General features: G+C 39.3%; 1 protein-coding gene across 1 annotated transcript in view; it reads right to left on the bottom strand.

The window, feature by feature from the left end:
* LOC148481198 (vomeronasal type-2 receptor 26-like) overlaps positions 1 to 19,890 on the bottom strand; it is a 47,105-nt gene that overhangs the window by 12,571 nt on the left and 14,644 nt on the right. The window contains exon 2 of the mRNA XM_088453814.1: positions 16,295 to 16,412. Coding sequence (XP_088309940.1) covers positions 16,295 to 16,412 — 118 coding nt within the window. The remainder of the gene's footprint in view (positions 1 to 16,294; positions 16,413 to 19,890) is intronic.

Here is a 19,890-nt window from a genome sequence, read left to right as displayed (position 1 = left end):
GTCCTAATAGTGTTGGCAGTGCATGTGTGCTGGTGGTGTCCTCAATGCAGGGGTGCCGGTGGTGTCCTCAGTGTGGGAGTGCCAACAGTGTTGGCAGTGTAAGGTTGCTGATGGTGTCCTCAGTACAAGGGGCAGCAGCACAGGGGTGCTGGCAGTGTCCTCAGTGCAGGTTGCCGGCAGTGTCAGCAGAGCGGGGGTGCCAGCTGTGTCTTCAATGTGGGGGTCCTAATAGTGTTGGCAGTGCATGTGTGCTGGTGGTGTCCTCAATGCAGGGTGCCAGTGGGGGTGTAGGCAGTGGGGGATGCTGCCAGTGGGGGTCAGCAGCAGGGGGTGCCGGCAGAGTCAGCAGCGGTGGGTGTCAGTGATGTCATGCAAGGGGAAAGGGTGGAATCTGCCTGCTTCCTGTTCCCATATTTAATGGGCTTAACACTGATTGGCTGAGAGACGTGACAGATGGCTTTCTCAACCAATAAGCGTTAAGCCTGCTCGATGCTAAACCTCATGATCCAACAGCTGGATCATGAGATTTTGCCTCAAAGAGGTTTCCAGGGCGGCTGTGCCTCAGATCACCCCGGATCCCTGAAATTCAGATGGGTCCTATTCCCAGAGAACCGGACCCGTTGATCCCTAATTTGGAGGCCCTTGCACAAACTGGCTTTGCTTTACTTAAGCTGTCCTACCTCCAGTGTGCCCTGAGAAAGAGTTTTCAGCAGTCAACAATCGGCAAAAGAGGCTACTTCCCCAATATGTGTGCAAGATGAAGTTCATCAAAATGAACTACAAATTCCATGAGGAAGACCTTTATTCCCAATTATGTCAAAATCCAGAGGCATATGTAATGATGGATTCCAGCAAGGACAAATTAATATGTGTGAAGATAATGTACACACTTTTGTAGGTGAGGTTGATAATGGCAATTACATATTGCCACTGTAGAGCCTGTTTGTACATAAAGATCATTGCAGCAATATCAGCTGCCCATTGGTAGTTTGTTTTGGGGCTGCCCAAACAAACCAATCACTTCAGCCTGTCGCTGTGGTGATTTTTTGTTAAACTGTGCATTTCTTGTTTTTATATAGGATGGGTGGAAGGGCCAAAGAACAATTACAACGTGCAACTCTTTTCTGTGCATTAGGTGATTTTTGGGCATTGTTAGCATTTTTACAGTTTTATTAAACTACCATGATGTCTGCCACTGCAGTGCAACTCTGTTTCCTAGATGTGCCATGTTGGAAGTTGAATTTTCACAGCTGCTGAAATGTTCAATATGCGATTGTTGAATGTCAAAAATTTCCATAAATGTTTATGACCACAGAATGCAGCTCCTGCAGGCCCCATTAATTGTATAAAAAATTCTAAAGCTGCAAGTTCATTTTGTTGCCAAATCATGGGACATATTCACCTATTTGTAATTATTAATTAACTTCTGCCCAAGTGTGTGCTCTCCTCCAGGTGGTCCTGTGTGAAATGGTCCCCAAATTCATGTGGGGACCATCATAAATTTTCTTCAGAATCAAAACATTTAAATAAATTTACCAACATTCCCTGTCTTCCAATACGTACATGCTCTACTACTCTATCTCCCTTGGGCCACTGATCTAGATCCTCATTAATGAAAAGTTACTGCCACTGTTTCCTAGATGTGCCATGTTGGAAGTTGAAGTGCCACAGCTGCTGAAATCTTCAACATGTTGATGAATGCAGAAAATATAATTTTTCTGCCCAAAGACACCATCTACTGGATGGATCTGTGATTTAAAAAACATTCTAAACCACCAAGAGCTCCACTGGGGCATGGACTGATGTAAATTAATACATTTCCTAAGACAAAAAATTATAGTTTAGTTGCAAAGAGTCATTTGTTTTATTGCATAACTATTTCTACTATTTGTAAAGTGATCACAGATCAAATTGTATGTTTTAAAGATCTGTAGCTGTGTAATGTGCCTGTGACAGTAGATTGGTAAAGCAAAACAGCCATGTCCGGGTATAAAGAAAGAATGGTGGATTACACTTCAAGCATTCCATTCACATAATGACAGTGTGGTCACATGGGCATATCTACCTGCCCCAAATGTAATCTCATCTGTGCACCTGTGCTAAACCCCATGCTCCTCAATTATCACTTCAGTGTGGGTAACATGCATCTCATAAATCACTGCACAACCACTCAGGATAAATGGCAAAAAGAGGTTGCTACCTTTTAGAGATGCCAGTATATAATTATTGTACCTCCTCAGTCCATAAATGGAATCCAGCCTGGAGGTGCTATTGGGCTGAATCAAAGGTCTGTGTAACTGCAGCAAGTGGTGGGTAACAGGCAGCCAAATGGAGCACAGGGCACAGGAGTTACCAGCTGGTTGTATGGTCTGGTGCAAATGTTCTGAACACTTTTTTCCACTAGGACTTTCTTCTGAGGGCTGTGTTTAGAGGGTAGCATCACCTCCTTCCTTATATAAGGCTTAAATTAGCTCATTTAACCACCTGTTAGAGTTCTTGAATGAGACATATAATATCCAAAGTCATAACTAGTTCTTATTAGCATCATTTGGCACATCAATAAGAACCTTCTTGATTATAAATGAATACATCTTTTATAATGTATAAAAAAATCAATGCTCAATACATGAATACAAATAATACATTAACAATAACATCTGAGAATGGCTATAAACAAGTGGGATTATCTAATACAAAAAAATTTAAATGTTGAAATAATTATAAACTATTATTTCATATCAGCAGTGGTGTAACCAGGGGGAGTCGCCCGGGGCATGTGCCCTTGGAAATGCTGGACTGGTGGTGTGGGGGAGGCATCGCTGGCCTCAGTCCAGGACTGGATTAAAGTCAGTGTAGTGCGGTCCACACTACAAAAACACCACCAGAACTGGCTAGTACATTCATACTACCCAGCAGTGATGTGTTTGTTTTAGCAGCCAATGAGTGTCATACAGGCTCTCATTGGCTGCTGCACCCAAGGCTGGAGCCAGGCTGGAGCTCACTCATAGCTTCACCTACTGGCTCCTGCAGTGGTTGATAGGAGAGACTTCATGGTGGACCACTACTAGGAGCACTGTATAAGGGGCATTGAATAGGGGGGACTACTACTGGAGGCACTGCATAGTGGGGACCACTATTTGGGGCACTGTATAAGTGGCACTGGATAGGGGGCACTACTGGGGACACTTTATAAAGGGCACTACTAAGGGCACTGTATAAAGGGCAATTTTGGGGGCACTGTATAATTGGCACTACTGTGGGCACTGTATATGGGGCATAACTGGGGGCACTGTGTAAGAGGCACTACTGGGGCACTGAATAAGGGTGCACTACTGGGAGCACTGCATAGGGGGGCGACTACTGGGGGCACTGTATAAGGGGCACTACGGGGCACTGTATAAGGGGCATTACAAGGGTCACTCTCTAAAGGGCTCTTTAAAAGTGGAACTACTGTCAGCAAAGTATAAAGGGCACTACTGGGGCCACTGAATAAGGGTGTACTACTTTGGGCACTGCACAGAAGGGACTACTACTGGGGCCATTGTTTAAGGGGGACTACTGGGAGCACTGTATTTAGAAGACCACTACATTGGCACTGTATAAGGGACATTACTGGGGGCACTGCATATGGGGGACTATTACTGGGGGGTACTGTATAAGGGGCAAAACTGGGCACACTGCATAGGGGGACCACTACTGGGTGCAATGTATGAGGTGCATTACTGGGTTCACTGTATAAGGGTACACTACTGGGGACACTGAAGGGGCACTGCTGTGGGCACTGAATAAGGGGCACTGCTGAGGGCAGTGTAAAAGGGGAACTACTATAGGAGACACGGCAAAAGGGGCACTGCTGCATGGAACATTGTAAGAGGGGCACTACTACTGGGGGCATTAAGGTGCATATGGAATAGAAATAAATGTTCCTAGAGTGACAAGAAATGGTGGTGTGTCTTGTTGACATGCCCCATTTTTCAGTGGCCATGCCCCTTTTTTCATTCCATTTTTAACCTGCTCTGGGCTCCAAATACCCTAGTTACGCAAATGCATATCAGAACTTACACATTTATTTTGTTATTCTATTCTATGTACCAATCACAATGGGCTCTATCTACTACAATCTGCATTTAAAATGCAAATTGTAGTGTGATATTTCCAACTAAACTTGCCTAGCTAATTTAGGAAATATCACAGGGATTTATTAAACATCCCTTGCAGGGACACAGCTTGAGATAAAGCTCTATCCCTGCATTTTTCCGAAAAAAATACAGTGACAAGGTGCCATGCATGCTCCAACTGGCCGCTGCTACACCACCCCCGTGACCATGACCCCTGTGACCTCTACCACAACCCCCCCTTCATTTTACTTACCTCTGATAATCACTGCTACTGTGATGTCATTTCCTGGGGCTCCGGTCAGCTGGTCTCTCATCCTGCACTGTGAACTGTGCTATACAGCAGCTGACATGGGGCCACGGATGACATCACCGGAGCACCAGTCTCCCTGGAATCAGGTAAGTGTTCATTTTTTTTGCAGTGATCAGCTTGTGGCCTGTTTACACTACACATCTGATCACTGGGACCTAGCTCCAAGCTCTGCTCTGCCTGTTAGGTGGCAATTATTATCACAGGGCTTCCCCTGGTATTTTTTCACAATTTATTTTTACTAATTCTTAGGCAGATGGCCTTTCCCATTACAATTATGGGAAATGTGATCTACTTACTAAAAATATGTGATAATTAGGGCTTGGAGTAGAATTTTACATATTCTACTCCAGTTGCCCTTTAGTACATTTAGGTGAAGCTAAAATAATGTGAAAAGGGTTTGAAAACACCCTTTTTTACTTTATTTTAGTAAAAAATAATGTTAATAAATAGAGCCCAATGTGTATTACATGGTGACCCAAAACAATAAAGTGTTAATAATTGTAGGGGACATAGCAAAATGCATTACTATAAAAAAATACAATGGGTATATATATATATATATATATATATATATATATATATAATACTAGTATGGTTTTATGATTCTGATTTTTCCTGAATATCACTGCTGGATTATCTGCAATGATATCATTCAGAATGGAGTTTCTCTTTAATAAGGGTCTAGTTTTTTTTTATCAGATCTTTTATAAAATAAGCTGATTTATTATATTTACATATATTTAGGTATGATCTCTACTTCTCATCATTGATCATAATGAAGTTTTGTGAAGAATCTTTTTAGAACTGTGTGACCTACAATAAGGTGCCAGGAACCTGAAGATCTTTACTATACCTTCATTGTAACTTAGGGCCTGATTCAGAGCCGGACGCTATTTGCGGACGCTCGTTCTGAAAAAGGGGCCGGATATTTAAATTGAGTGCTCTCTCTTTGCGGTCTGTGGATGCCTCTATGTCTGAGCGAGTGTCCGAAAAATGAGCTCGCTATTTTGTAAAGACGCCTTTGCCGTTCGCATCATACATCATCTCCGCTATTTATTTGATTCATCGGGAACATCGTAAGGCATCTGAACTGCTCGCAGTGCTTGTGGTAGGATTTACTTCCCGCTATCACTGCGAGCAGTTCAGGCTAAAAGACAACCAAGTGACGTGGTCGATGACGCTGCTTTGTTAATTATGCACTCCCATAAAACGGCGTTTTGACCGTTTGGCACGCCTGCATTCGGATCTACACTCCCCCGTTTTCAAGCACCTTCCCCTGTTACCACCCACAAATGCCTCATTCTGTCACTTAAATTAGCAGACCCTCATTGTTTTACGAGCGTACGATTTCCGACCACAATGACTGGTTGGAGCATGCGCATTACGACCCATATGCATGCGCAGTTGTGCAAACATCGCAAGGAGCGAATGAGCGCCCGCTTACGAGCAGCTCTGAATCAGGCCCTTAGTACATACTGAAGGTGGTTTAGCAAGTGTTCCTTTCTACAGCTATTTGTGTCTGTTGTGTTACAGCTAGTGCTTCCATAGCTGATTGTGTTTACTCTTTATTTATCTCTCCAAATTATCTAGGGGTCTCCACAATCCATTAGTTAATATTATTATTTAGTATTATGTTTTCTGCACTTTTTCTCTATCTACGCCAGGTACCTGTGGAAATACTTGTACTTATATTAGGTTAATGTGATAACATAATGTATTATATTTAGTTCAACCCTATTCAACATTGATATTATATACACATGATACATAGACACTTTGGATTATGTCATCATATTTTCATATGTTACTGCATCATGCTATGTCCCCTACAATTATTAACACGTTTTTGTCTTGGGTCATCATGTAGTATACATTGTGATTTTCTATTTTGATTGTTACATAGTATAAAATAACAAAATACATTTGTAAGTTTTGATAGGAAATGATGGTTCATAATATTTTTTAAAAAATTAATAATTTTTATGTTTTTGTATGATATGCCTTTTTTTTTTAGAAAAGCCTTACTCAGATGTCATTTATAATGTATATTTGTAGTTTTTGTATTCATCCTTGATTTTTTTTTACACTATAAAAAATGTTTTCATTTATATTCAAGAATGTTCTTTATTTATGTGCCAAATGATGCTAATATTTATTTATTTATTATTTATTTATTAACAGTTTCTTATATAGCGCAGCATATTCCTTTGCGCTTTACAATTGGAAACATAAATAGAACAAAACATTGTAGTAACACACAGATATATAGGTAGGAAGGCCCTGCTCGTAAGCTTACAATCTATAGGGAAAAAGGCATTGATACACAAGGATAGGTGCTATATATTGCAATTTTGGTCCAGCCAGAATGGAGAGTTTCTTGGTGGGCTGCATGATCCAGCCACACAGGAATGTTGGCCAAATATCAGGAGGATGTGAAACAAAGACAATGTGTGAGGTTATATGTGGATTGTGAAAGGGGATGTAATTAGATATGGAAGCTATGAAGGTTATGTGGGCAGTTCTGGAATCTGATATGCTTGCCTGAAGAGGTGAGTTTTCAGGGAACACTTGAAGGATTGGAGACTAGAGGAAAGTCTTATTGTGCATGGTAAGGCATTCCATACAGTGGGTGCAGCCTGAAGAAAGTTCTTTAACTGTGACTGGGAGCAAGTAATGCGTGGGGATGAGAGACGCATATATTGTGCTGAGCGGAGAGGTCAGGTTGGGAGATATTTTGAAATGAGAGAAGAGATGTATGTTGGTGTGGTTTGGTTAATAGCCTTATGTGTAAGTAAAATTATTTTATATTGAATACGGTAGAAAACCGGCATCCAATGGAGGGACTGACAGAGTGGTGCAGCAGACGATGAATGTTTGGCAAGGAAGATAAGCCTCGCAGCTGCATTCATAATGGATTGTAATGGTGATAGCCTGTTTTTGGGAAGGCCAGTAAGGAGACTATTGCAATAGTCAATGCAGGAAATAATGAGTGCCTGGATTAGGGTTTTAGCAGTGTCTTGTGTGAGATATGGTCGAATTTTGGATATGTCTTTTCTTCTAATAAGAAGAAATTAAGAATTTGGCTATTGTAAGCCCTGTGCAAAAACTCTAACAGGTGGTTACTTTAACTATCTTAAGCTCTATAAAAGGAAGGAGGAGATGCTACCTTCTAAACACATCACTCTGAAGAAATCTCTACTGGAAAAAAATGCATTTGGGAGAACATTTGCACCAGACCATACAAACAGATGGTAACTCCTTGTGCTCCATGCACCATTTAGCTGCCCACCACCCAACACGCTGCAGTTACATAAACCTTTAATTCAGCCCAACAGCACCTCCAGACCGGAAGCCATTTATGAACTAAGGAGGTACAATAATTATATACCAGCATCTACAAAAGGCAAAAACCTCTTTTTGTCATTTATCCCCGTGTGGTGGTGCGGTGATATGAGACACATGTTCCCTACACTGATCATTGAGAAGCAGACGGTCTCATCATAGGAGCACATGTGACATTGCGCAAGGGGTAGATAGATATGCCCATGTGACAACTCTGTCACTGTTTCTCTCAGTAGATTATGTGAATAGAAAGCATTTGAAGTGTAATCCATCATTATTTCTTTAAACCCGGACGTGGCTGTTTTGATTTACCAATCAACTGTCATGAGCACAATACACAGCTACAGGACTTTTAAACATACAATAATATCTGTTGTCCCTTTATGAATAGTAGTAATTTTTATGCAGTAGTACAAAGAACTTTTCACAACTAAATTATAATTTATTATCTGAATATTGAAATATTGTTTTATTCATTTATATGTACACTTTTATCAATCCTATTGTAAAGCGCAATGGAATATGCTGCATTATATAAGAAACTGTTAATAAATAAAAATAAATATTATCGCTGTGTTGTAGGTCTTTAGCTGAGCACTTTTTTTTTTAAACTAACATGTTTTAGATATCCTTATTTATTTTTTTTATGTCACAAAATAATTATACTATTTAATTGGATATATCCAAAGCACGGTTATCTCTCTCTTCTTTTTCCAAAATGAAAACATGAATTTTATACATATTCAAAACCAAAACATGGGAGTTGGCACACGTCTCTATTAAGGACACATCTGTACCACTTTTAAATGCCTATCTTCACTTCAGATTTCTCATTACAAATAAGCTGGGTGCCTCAGCCAGTGTGTATCTCCATGTGGAGTGTGTGGGGCTGTTTCAGACTGAACTTTTTTGCTTCATGTGATTAGTAGTCATAGCAGGCACATAACTGGCTGCTTACCATGCTGTGGAGAAGAGGCAGCATCATTAGTGGATACAAGTATCACATGTGGTGGTTGCATAATATTTGATGGGGGTGTGACTTGGTTTGCAAACAATGCTAGTGGGGGACAATATAGTGTATATTGTGATCACTGAATAGTGCAGTTGAAGGGTGAATTATTTTGTTGTCACCTTAATTTGATTATCTAAATATCCAATTTATTTTTTAATAAATTGTGACAAATGTATTCAGCGCAATTTTTTCTTATAAAAGCATGAAGAATTAATGTTTAATGTTATGTATTTAAGGTTCAGTTTGTTAGCATCTATCTAAGGAATAGAATAAAACTAATAATAATAGAGTGCTTGTAAGTTTCTGGTTGAGAAAGAAAAATAAATGTCCATACATGGATGCCAGGGGTTCTGATGTTGCCGGTAATAAGCCGCAGTGAGATGGTAGCAGGTAACACTGTCTAGTAGAGATGAGCAGGTTCAGATCTCAGAGTTCTGAACCCACCCAAATTTTGAGACCGGGTGAGAACCGAACATGCATTCGGTTCCCCACGCCAGCGCCGGATCTGAAACCGAGGCAAAATCATAGAGACAAAATCTCTCAGCTTGCAAGCTTTTGTCTCTATATATAAGGGACCACGCGGTGGCTGCAATTTCACTCTGACTGTGGAGACTGAACAGGGAGGGTGGGTAGTGTAGGGCTGGGAGGTAATTGCCTATGCGTGCTGGTGCTGTGCTGTTGCTATGCTGTCTGCTGTGTTCGGGCCTGGTGCACTGCTGATCCATCTGGTGCTGTCACTGCTGTGTTGTCTGCTGTGTCCATCTGGGGTGGTGCTGTGCTGTCTGCTGTGTCCATCTGGGGTGGTGCTGTGTCCATCTGGGATGGTGCTGTGCTGTCTGCTGTCTCCATCTGGGCCCAAGTTCTGGACCCGAAAAAAAAAATATATACTGTATATTGTCTTTTAAATTTTTTTCTGTGTGTGCATGTTAGGCTTAGCCACACAAGATACAGCAATGAAACCTAGTGCTGCCCGACTCCAGTCATCACCAATCTGTGCTCTGGGCCCAACTTCTGGACCTGAATTTTTTTTTAATTTGTCTTTTTTGGTCTAATATTTTTCTGTGTGTGTGCGTGTTAGGCTTGGCCGCAAAAGATACAGCAACGAAACCTAGTGCTGCCCGACTCCAGTCGTCATCAATCTGTGCTCTGGGCCCAAGTTCTGGACCTGAAAAAATATTTTAAAAAGTGTATTTTTTTGTCTGATATTTGTCTGTGTGTGTGTTAGGCTTAGCCACACAAGATACAGCAAGTCAGCAACACAATCTTGTGCTGCCCAACTCCAGTCATCATAAATCTGTGCTCTGGGCCCAAGTTCTGGACCTGAAAAAATATTTTAAAAAGTGTATTTTTTTGTCTGATATTTGTCTGTGTGTGTGAGTGCATGTTAGGCTTATCTGCACAAGATACAGCAAGTCAGCAATGCAACCTAGTGCTGCCCATCTCGAGTCGTTATCAATCAGTGCTCCGGGCCCAAGTTGTGGACCGGCAAAAAAAATGATACAGTGTATTTTTTGTCATTTTTTTTCTGTGTGCGCATGACTGCACGTGTGTGAATTTTGTATCCACACCTTGGCTACACTATTGGTGCTTGTGACACTGCTTCAAGACCACAGAAAATATGGACGGCTGTCACATGATAGGAGAGCAAGGCCAAGAACCACATGTTGTAGCTGCCGCCAGCAGTGCCAAGGCCATCAACTTCCTCGTCCTCTATGAAGGCCCATGTCCCAGGGCTTAAGTCACGCCATTTATATGGTAAAGCTACCAAAGTTAAGAATAAAAATTGACAGGAAATTATGATGACTGCTGGTTCTGATTCTGATAGCTCTTCTGCTTGCAGTAGTAGTGGTGGTGGTACCATTAAAAAAATTTAAGTTGTTAAGATGAGTAAGACCGCTCCGGAAAAAACAACTGTGTGCCCTGAGAAATCAAAATCACAAATCCCCAAGGAGAGTGCAAGTATGTCCATGGTTACCATGTGTGAGCCAGACCTCAATACTAGTGTACTGGAGAATCCTCTAAGTTACAACATTTGTGTGCCCTCTGTAAATGTGGGGAAGGGCAGTCAACATCTTGCAGACATGGTCAGTGAGGATGCTTCTGTGAAATTGCACATGGAGGAGGAGGATATTTTGGTAGTTGAAGGCACTAAGGATGATGAAGATGTTTGTGATGAGGATATTGATGATGAAGATGTTGGTGATGAGGATGTTGATGCCGAAGATGTCCTTTGTGTAAGCAAGGCAACAGCTGTTGCCCATGGATTGAAAAGAAAAAGCCCATTGTTGTCATGCCGTGGCAAAAGACAAAAAATACACTTCTCACATGTGGAATTATTTTCACCCCAATCCGGACTACAGTTGTTAAGCCATATGGAACCATTTCAAAGCAAGAGTGAGTAGAGGGAGGAACCTAAACCAACCAGGAACCTCCTCCTTGTTAGGTCACTTGGAGGGCATTCATCAAATATCAAAGTGTATGTCGCCAAGTTCCAAAACTCAAAATGAAACAAATCCAATGTCACCTACCTGCTCCCACTCAGGGATCCAAATGCCTTCGATCTCCAACACCAACATCTGCATCATCAACATCCTCATTCGTCATCAGGAGTAGTCCTGCTGCATCCAATGTTGTTATTCAAAGCATGATTGACTCCTCTCCTATCCGTGATTACTCAGAAGGATCATTGATGACTATGCCTGTTGCTGCTGCTGTTGCTGCGAGTGGATCTTCATCCCAGAAGGGGACCAGGAGGAAGACTACTTGTAGCGTATCCTCCAAAAATCAATTAACTGTCAAACAATTGTTTGCAAGGGCAAACAACTATGACAGCAATCACCCATTTGCACAGCAGATTACTGACACCATAATAGCTATGTTGGTATTAGATGTGCGTCCAGTATCCGCCATTATTGCAGTTGGTTTTCAACAGTTAAATAAGGTCCTGTGTCCTCTCTACCAGATCGCTTCTAGATTAGCAAGCCATCAGGGTGCCATTAGTTTAGAAGGAGTTAGATAAGTTTTAGAGTTTAATAGGTTGATTTGGAGACAGGAGTAGATGTCTGGGAAGTGTGACTGCAGTGCAGGTATCATTGTCACTTGTCAGTGTATATGTGTTTGTCACACACATTGCACACTCACACATTGCAGTGCAAACAAAAAAAGGCTACTTTCTCTGTGTGTGGTGCTGTTGATTTTTCATTTCCAAAAGTGAACCTGCACCTTTTGTGTTCTAGGAAATCTATTACTACAGTATACTATGATCTTTATCTGTGAAAAAAATACTATACTGTGTTTAATGCTGCTGCACCCCAAGATGACCTCTTTGTTTTGAGGTTTTTTCTAGTTCTAAATAAAAAAATTGTAAATGTGTTTTTTCTATTGTCTAATACAAAAACCTGCAGTCTTTTCTAATTGAATAAAATAAATATATTGTATATTTGCAGAAATTGTTTGTTTAGATGAGTGACATGGTGTATATTACTTTTCTTTGTGCATTTGTGTATCTCGATCATTTGCATCACAATTTTCACAGAGACCTCTTCCTTCAAGTGTATGGAAACAATTGCTAGTGTTGTCTGTGTGTCTAAAAAACAAAGACTTTGGCCCTCATTCAGAGCCACTTGCTAGCGGCAGTACGCTCGTTCCAAGCGATGTTCGCACATCTGCGCATGCGTACGGTTTTTAGTACGCATGCGCGAACCAGTCAGTGCGGCTGAAAATCGATGGTACGCAATATAGCGAGGGTCTGCTATTTTGAGTGACAGAATGAGGCATATGTGGGTGGTAACAGGGGAAGGTGCTTGAAAATGGGGAGTGGAGATCCGAACGCAGGCGTGCTTAAAGGTCAAAACGGGCATTTTAAGGGAGTGCATAATTAATACAGCAGCGACATTAACCACGTCACTTGGTTTTTTTTAACTCAGAACTGCTCGCAAAATAGCGGTTGAAAACACCAACCACAAGAATAGTGAGCAGTTCATACGCTGTACGATGTACTCGATTAATCTAATAAATAGCGGACATGACATATGGTGCGAGCGGCCAGGGGGCGTTTTTAACAAATAAATGAGTGTATGTTTTGCACGCTCGTTCAGACTTAGAGGTGTGAACAGACTGCAATTTGCGAACAGATCATTTGAATAGCCACCCCTTGTTTTTGAACGAACGACCGCAAATAGCGAACGGCTCTGAATCAGGCCCTTTATTCCCCAAAAAATCAAATAGTGTGTTATCCTTCTAGTGTAAGTTGTGGTGTGTGTGAGGCAGTATCCCACCTTCATCTGCACCCCAAAACAATTATAACAAAGACCTGTTCCTCCTAGTGCTTACAAACAATTGTCAGTGTTGTCTAGGTCTAAAAAATAAAACAATTAGTGCAAATACATTGCATAGTGTGTTATCCTTCCAGTGGAAGTGTATGCAGTGTTGTCTCTCCATCATTTGCACCCCAAAACTATTCTCACAAAGAAGATATGACAATGATTCCTGCTGCAGTTTCTCTGGCAAATGCTGCTGTCATGAAAAACTGGCCTTTCCCAAGAGACCCACTGGTGAGGAGGACAAGATAACTCAGTGCACCAGAGTGAAACACCATTAAGACATCTGGTCAGGATTAAAATAATTGCACAAAATTATTGACAGTTCTACCGTGACTCAATCTGACACAGTAAGCATCACAAGAATGGTGGAGGAATATGTTAATGTGCAAATTTGCATGCCACACAGTCACTTTGAATAATTTGGAGGAAAAAATAAAATGTTGTGCCCCTTGTAAAAACTAGTTTTGCTTTACTTGACATGCCCACCCTTCTGTGTGTACCTGGAAAGAGTGTGTAGTATAGCAGGAAACCTTGAGAGTGATCTGCATAGGAGGTTACTCCCTAAAAATGTGGTAAAACTGATGTTAAAAATGAACTACAAATCCTATGACGAAGACCTTTGCTGCCAATTACAACAAAGTACAGACATTTCTATAATGGTAGATTCCAGCGTGGATGAGCTAATATTGTTTGATGATGATATTAACAGCACTGATGAGGATGAGGGTGAGAATAGCAATTATGTCTTTCTACTGTAAATATGATTGAAAACAACAGTTTAGGCACCTTAAGCCCATTGGTAGTTTGTTTTATGGGGTCCAAACAAACCAAGCACTTCAGCCATAAAAGTGGTAGTTTCTGCTTGCTTTGTTAAACTGTGCATGTCCTTTTTAATATATAACATAAAGGTGGGTGGGAGTTTCTCAGCACATACAGACTAATATCATCAAAACCTATAATTAATATTTCATTATTCAATTTGACTACGTTCTTCCTTAAATCTGGAGGAATCAATCTAAATGGGATTTTGAAAGCTTGCGTTTTGGTAGTTTAATACATTTTTCTGATTTACTTTTATATAGTTAAATTATTAACACTAATTAATCAATCTCATATGGATTCTTATTTTTTAATGGTTTGTTAAATATATAATTTTTTAAGTTATATTCTGTAATCAAGCAATTTCATTTGGATTTTTGTCTTTTGAATGATTTGTTCCATATATTGAGCTCTTTTTAATTTATAGTTATATGTTGTAATCAATCAACCTCATTGGGATTTTGGATGCTTGTTTTGTAACTACTTTATATTCTGTTATTAACTTTTAAATTTCAATTATTAACACTAATAAAGTAATGAATCAATAAATTAATTAATTATTCAGTTAATCAATCAATGCTTTACTTGGCTTCCTCCAAATAGTACTCCATATCCATTTATCTGTGCTGGCATCTGACCTCTAATCTAGATCTTGATTAATGAAAACAATGTATAGGATTGTACAATTTATATTAAACTGCCATTCTGTATGCCACTGCAGTGGCAATTTGTTTCCTTGATGTGCTATATTCTTTTTTTAAACTGCCATGTTTTAATGCTGCTCTGTTGCAGTTTAGCCAACCAACTTGATGCAACCATTGGCCAATATGGATGAAAACTGAATATAATATTGTGAGCTGTGAGGTGGTCAAAACAGACTGTAAATGAATGTTAGTGAGGGTAATAATATTGTAGTAATACAGTGGTAACAAAAACAGGCCCAAACTACATGAACTGTTTTTATCCATTTTTCAGAAAATACAGATTCAAAACCATTAAGGGTGGTTTAGGCAAATTTAACACCTTTTGAGGGTGGTTTTGGCAATATCAAAACCAAAACACGGGGCCTGTGCACATCTCTTCTTTATTTCTAATCACTTTCCTTCCAAGTTCTGACTTAGCTTTAGATATCAGAAGGCAGTTATAAAATAGTTAAGCATCTCTGAGCTGGATACATTTGCCCATGTTACAATCCATTTAGAATTATATGGTGTTTGTGATAATAAATAGAGGGACCATAGCCTCCAATATCTTCTGTGGTAACCCAATAATACATTAGGGGAAGATGAATTAATGCAATAAGGGAATAATAATTAGGCTCCTTGGTGATATACACAATAAACTAAAAACAAAATCTTAGCACTAATAAATTGTAGTAAAAAAGCAACAATGAATGTATTAAATAACTATTAAATAAATCAAACAAATCAATTGATATAACAAGCAGCAGATACTATCATGTGCCTGTGGAGACACACTAAAGACCACCTGGAAAACCAGGTGTTGCAAAAAAGAACAAAATGTTTAGAAATATCTGCGCTAATATAATTAATAAATGTATATAGTAGGTGTTCCAAAAAGAATGAATGGAAGAAGATAAACACAATGACAATAATTGAGGTAATAAAAATATATTTACTAGAATAAATTAATTATGACCGGTCAATAAAGATAATATAAATCCATAAATAGAAAACAATACTGACAATAATGAAAAATAAAAAACTAAACATATATAAAAAGTGTTAATAGATAGCAGAATAAATACACAATATCAAGTTAATAATAATGATGATATGAATCTTAATATTCTAAATAATTCACTGGAGGAGGTGGATCCAAAAATGTTTTTATTTTTTTTTGGATCCACCTCCTCCAGTGAATTATTTAGAATATTAAGATTCATATCATCATTATTATTAACTTGATATTGTGTATTTATTCTGCTATTTAATAACAATTTTAATATATGTTTAGTTTTTTTATGAATTTATATTATATTTATTGTCCGGTCATAATTAATTTATTCTAGTAAATATATTTTTTTTTTACCTCAATTTTTGTCATTGTGGTTATCTGCTTCCATTCATTCTTTTTGGGACACCTTCTATATACATTTATTAATTATATTAGCGCAGATATTTTTAACATTTTGTTCTTCCTTGGTGATAAAACATGCCATAGTTACAATAATCACTATAGAACACCACGAGTTTCAGAATTTCACACTGTCTTTCTATATGTGACTACCCATTAATATTGTCAAACAACATATTGCTAGATGCTTATAGGTAACTAAAGACTTATGTGCATATAATTCTCTGACAAACATTTGTACTTCTATGCAACATATTAACATTTATACAGATACCATTGTATATTTCTCCCTCTGAGCACGGCACACAATCATAGCAACAGCCATGATGTCCTCCTTTTGGAGCTTTTCTGAAACCATTATGACATTCTTCAGAACATCTACCACGGGGCTTCTATTAAAATCAAAATGTGAAAGATAAGTTGTTTTAATAACCTTTGATAGTTACTGTCTTACATTTTTCTTATAATTTTTATAGTCAAAACTCTGGAGTATACTTAAGTATGACAGGAAAGGCTCTGCCTAACCTTCCTTACATCACCACACATCACTGCTTCTAGGGATTTATCTTTATCTCAAAAGGTGACCAAAAAGACTAATAGAATTCTCAAAAAAACAATTGACTACTAAACAATCCTTTGCAAGAGCAAATAAGTATGAGACTTGTCACCCAGTTGCACAGCGGATCAATGACGCCATGACAGCTATGCCAGTATTAGATCTGCAACCAGTATCCACAATTAATGCAGTGGGTTTTGGACAGTTAATTGAGGTCCTCAGTCCCCACTACCAAATCCCATATAGATTCCATTTTACTTGAAAAGAAATTCCTCACATGTACATAAATGTTAATAGAAACATCCTTATTGGCCTACAAAATGTTGTTGTACCCACTGGCTACTTAACAATAAATATGTGGACAAGCAGAACTAGGCAAACTAAGCATTACATGATAGTGAGAGCCTATTGTACAACAGCAGCATCTAACAAATGCCAGCTCATTGAGAGACAGGCTAGTTTGTGTATCACCAGCTTCACTAAGAGGAATACTGGTGTCAACCTCTTAGAATCACTCAGGAAATTCCTTGCAGAATGGCGTACCCTGCTTGGACTTTCCTCGTGAAATTTTAAATCTGACAGGGTCGTGAAGGAGATGTCTCTGTGGCCCAAAAAATGTCAGGATATTTTCATCATTTAGCAGCTGCATGTAGAAGATTGCAACACCTGTAAGAACAGTTTAATTTGCCCTGCCACCAGCTGAAGCAATAGATAGATAAAAAATTGGAATTACACCATTTACATGCTTAGCAGATGGAGGAGCAGCAAAAAGCCATCCAAACTACACAATTAGCCATGACTTAAGGATAATGGAGCTTATTCAGACCCGGTCATTAGCTCTACAAGCTCACAACTGGGTCGATGTTGCACCAGTGCACATGCGAAAGACGGAGCCGGCTCCGTCGTGCACATGCGCGATACCCGACTAACGGCGGGTGACCCGTCGTTAGGGGTCTCGTAGCAGACAGGGTGAGCTGTTGATGTTGAGTGACAGCTCGCTCCATTTTCTGGGCAGGCAGGGGGACGTGCCCGGCCAAACGTAGGCATTCCTGTCAGAACGTTTGCCATTTGGGGGTGGCCCCACTGACATCATCAGTGATGTCAGTGGGGAGCTTCCTGTTCAAACAGCAGGAAGCTCCCTTGGGCTAAATGTTGATGAGACCCTACCTTTAGGGTCTTGTTGTAAGCCCCAATTGTCACGATGGTCTTGACCATCGCAACCATCACCATTAGTGGTTGTTAGAGCTGTGGGTGTTAACCCACAGCCTAACGACTGACAAGGAGGTGGCTGTTCAGGATGCAAGTGGCTGCCCTGTTTCAGAACGACCACTTGCATCCTACGACCGCCTCTGAATGAGGCCCTATATACCTTAATCCAGCTCCGTGGAGAAAACTTTCTGTGTTTTGCAAGGTGATGAAACCTTTCAAATTTGTCACCTGTGAAGTTAGTTGAGACACTGCCAGCTTGAGTCAGGTCATTCCCCTAATTATAAAAATAATTGATGGAAGATCACACTTGAGCACCTACTGTACCTAACACAAATTCAAATAACAAAAAAAGGTACTTAACTTATCAGAGAAAAGTTCTTCTTGACTTTTTGCACACTTAAACAAATTATATCAATGTTGTAAATGTTGTATTTAGACTCACAACATATAAGGGGGGCGGACCTTTAGGAGTTGTAAGAAGGATCGCTTTTTTATATGTATAACATATGTTGTTGATCAGGAGACTTCCAGTCTTCCATAAGGTTCTTTTCATATATTTTTTATATGTTTAATGTCATAGGTATGTGGATGGATAGTATACATATAGGTCACTAATATAGGTGTTTTTGTATTTTTAATTGTTGGCTTATGAATGAGGTTGACTCCTCCCAGCAATAAGGCTTTATTTGATTTGGGTTTATAAGGGGGATGGTGGTTAGGTTCCCAAATTGCCTTGAAAAAGACCTATAAAGGTTGAACGCTTTGGCCAAGAGGGGGAACAGTGGAACCTTACCTGGATTTGGCTTAGGACATTTCCTGACAGTCATCTAAGACTCTCATGCTGGTTATATAGGATCTTCATAGCTTCCTACAGGCTATTACTTTACCTGATTCTAGTATGAGTCCATCCTCATCTTAGTTGGTAGATTAATGTATATATGTTATGCCCATTTTTTGTGTTTATAAAAATGGGTGAATGAGATTAAATATATATTATTGTTTCCCATTAAACTACTTGGATATACTTTCTGCACAGGAAAAATAACCACTTGAGATAAACTATTTGAATACATATCATTTCATTAGTTAATTCTCATTCTTTTGGTATCAGTATTGATACAATCTGGTTATATAAGACAACCTATTTGAATGGTCTACACTAAATTATTTTTTTTCTTTTATGTGTTGTGAGTCTAAATACAACATTTACAACATTGATATAATTTGAGGAAGCCTGCAAAGAGTCAAAAAGAACTTTCTCTAATAAGTTAAGTACCTTTTTTTTGTTAATTGAATTTATGTTAGGAAGGTGCTTCGGTGTGATCTTCCTTCAGTGTTTTCTATGTGTAGTTCATTCAGGGAATATGATACTTCCCTATTGGAAGATTTGACCTAAGCTGCCTAGGCGCAATCATTTTAACATCTTTCTCTTTGTAGTACCATTCCCCTAATTAGACTTTTGGAAAAGCAGCTCAAGAATCTAAAGGAGAAGGTGAAATTAAATGATTCTGCTAAGTATGTAAGACTTGTATATCAAGTCCTTTATTTTCTTCACCGGTATCCAAGGGTTGTCAGCGTCTTAAAATTTGATCAATACATTTTAGTGACTATTTTCATCCCCAGGTTTAAGTCATACATCATGTCTTTTTTTCAATGGACACAAATTTGAAGAGACGCAAAGAGCTGTTGGCAAGAAAATAGTCATCTGAAGCACCACATGACACAGCAATATTTCCTCCTTCAGTTTCTCCAGCAACTGAGGCTGGCAGAAGAACACTCAGATTTCCGAAAATATACCCACTGCTGATGTAGAGTCAATGAAACAGTTTGACATCTGGTTTGGTCTAAAAAAAATGCTGAAAATTTGTGACACTTCTACCTTGACTCCATATTATACAGTCACCATTCAAATAATGGCTTAGGATTGTTACAATGATATCATCTCAATAGGCATGCCAGTCAGTATGTTTGACTACTGCTACAAAATAGAAGGAAATTTGGAGGCCCTTGCAAAAACTGGCTTTGCTTTAATTAAGCTACCTACCCTCCAGTGTGTAGTCAAAAAGTGTTTTCAGCACAACAGGAAGCTTGTCAGCAATCAGCTA

This window comes from Taudactylus pleione, unplaced genomic scaffold, assembly GCF_031769625.1.
Source record: "Taudactylus pleione unplaced genomic scaffold, aTauple2 ptg000592l, whole genome shotgun sequence".
Lineage (NCBI taxonomy): Eukaryota > Metazoa > Chordata > Amphibia > Anura > Myobatrachidae > Taudactylus > Taudactylus pleione.
The sequence above is the reverse complement of the archived record's forward strand: the minus strand, read 5'-3'. Positions and strand labels throughout refer to the sequence as shown.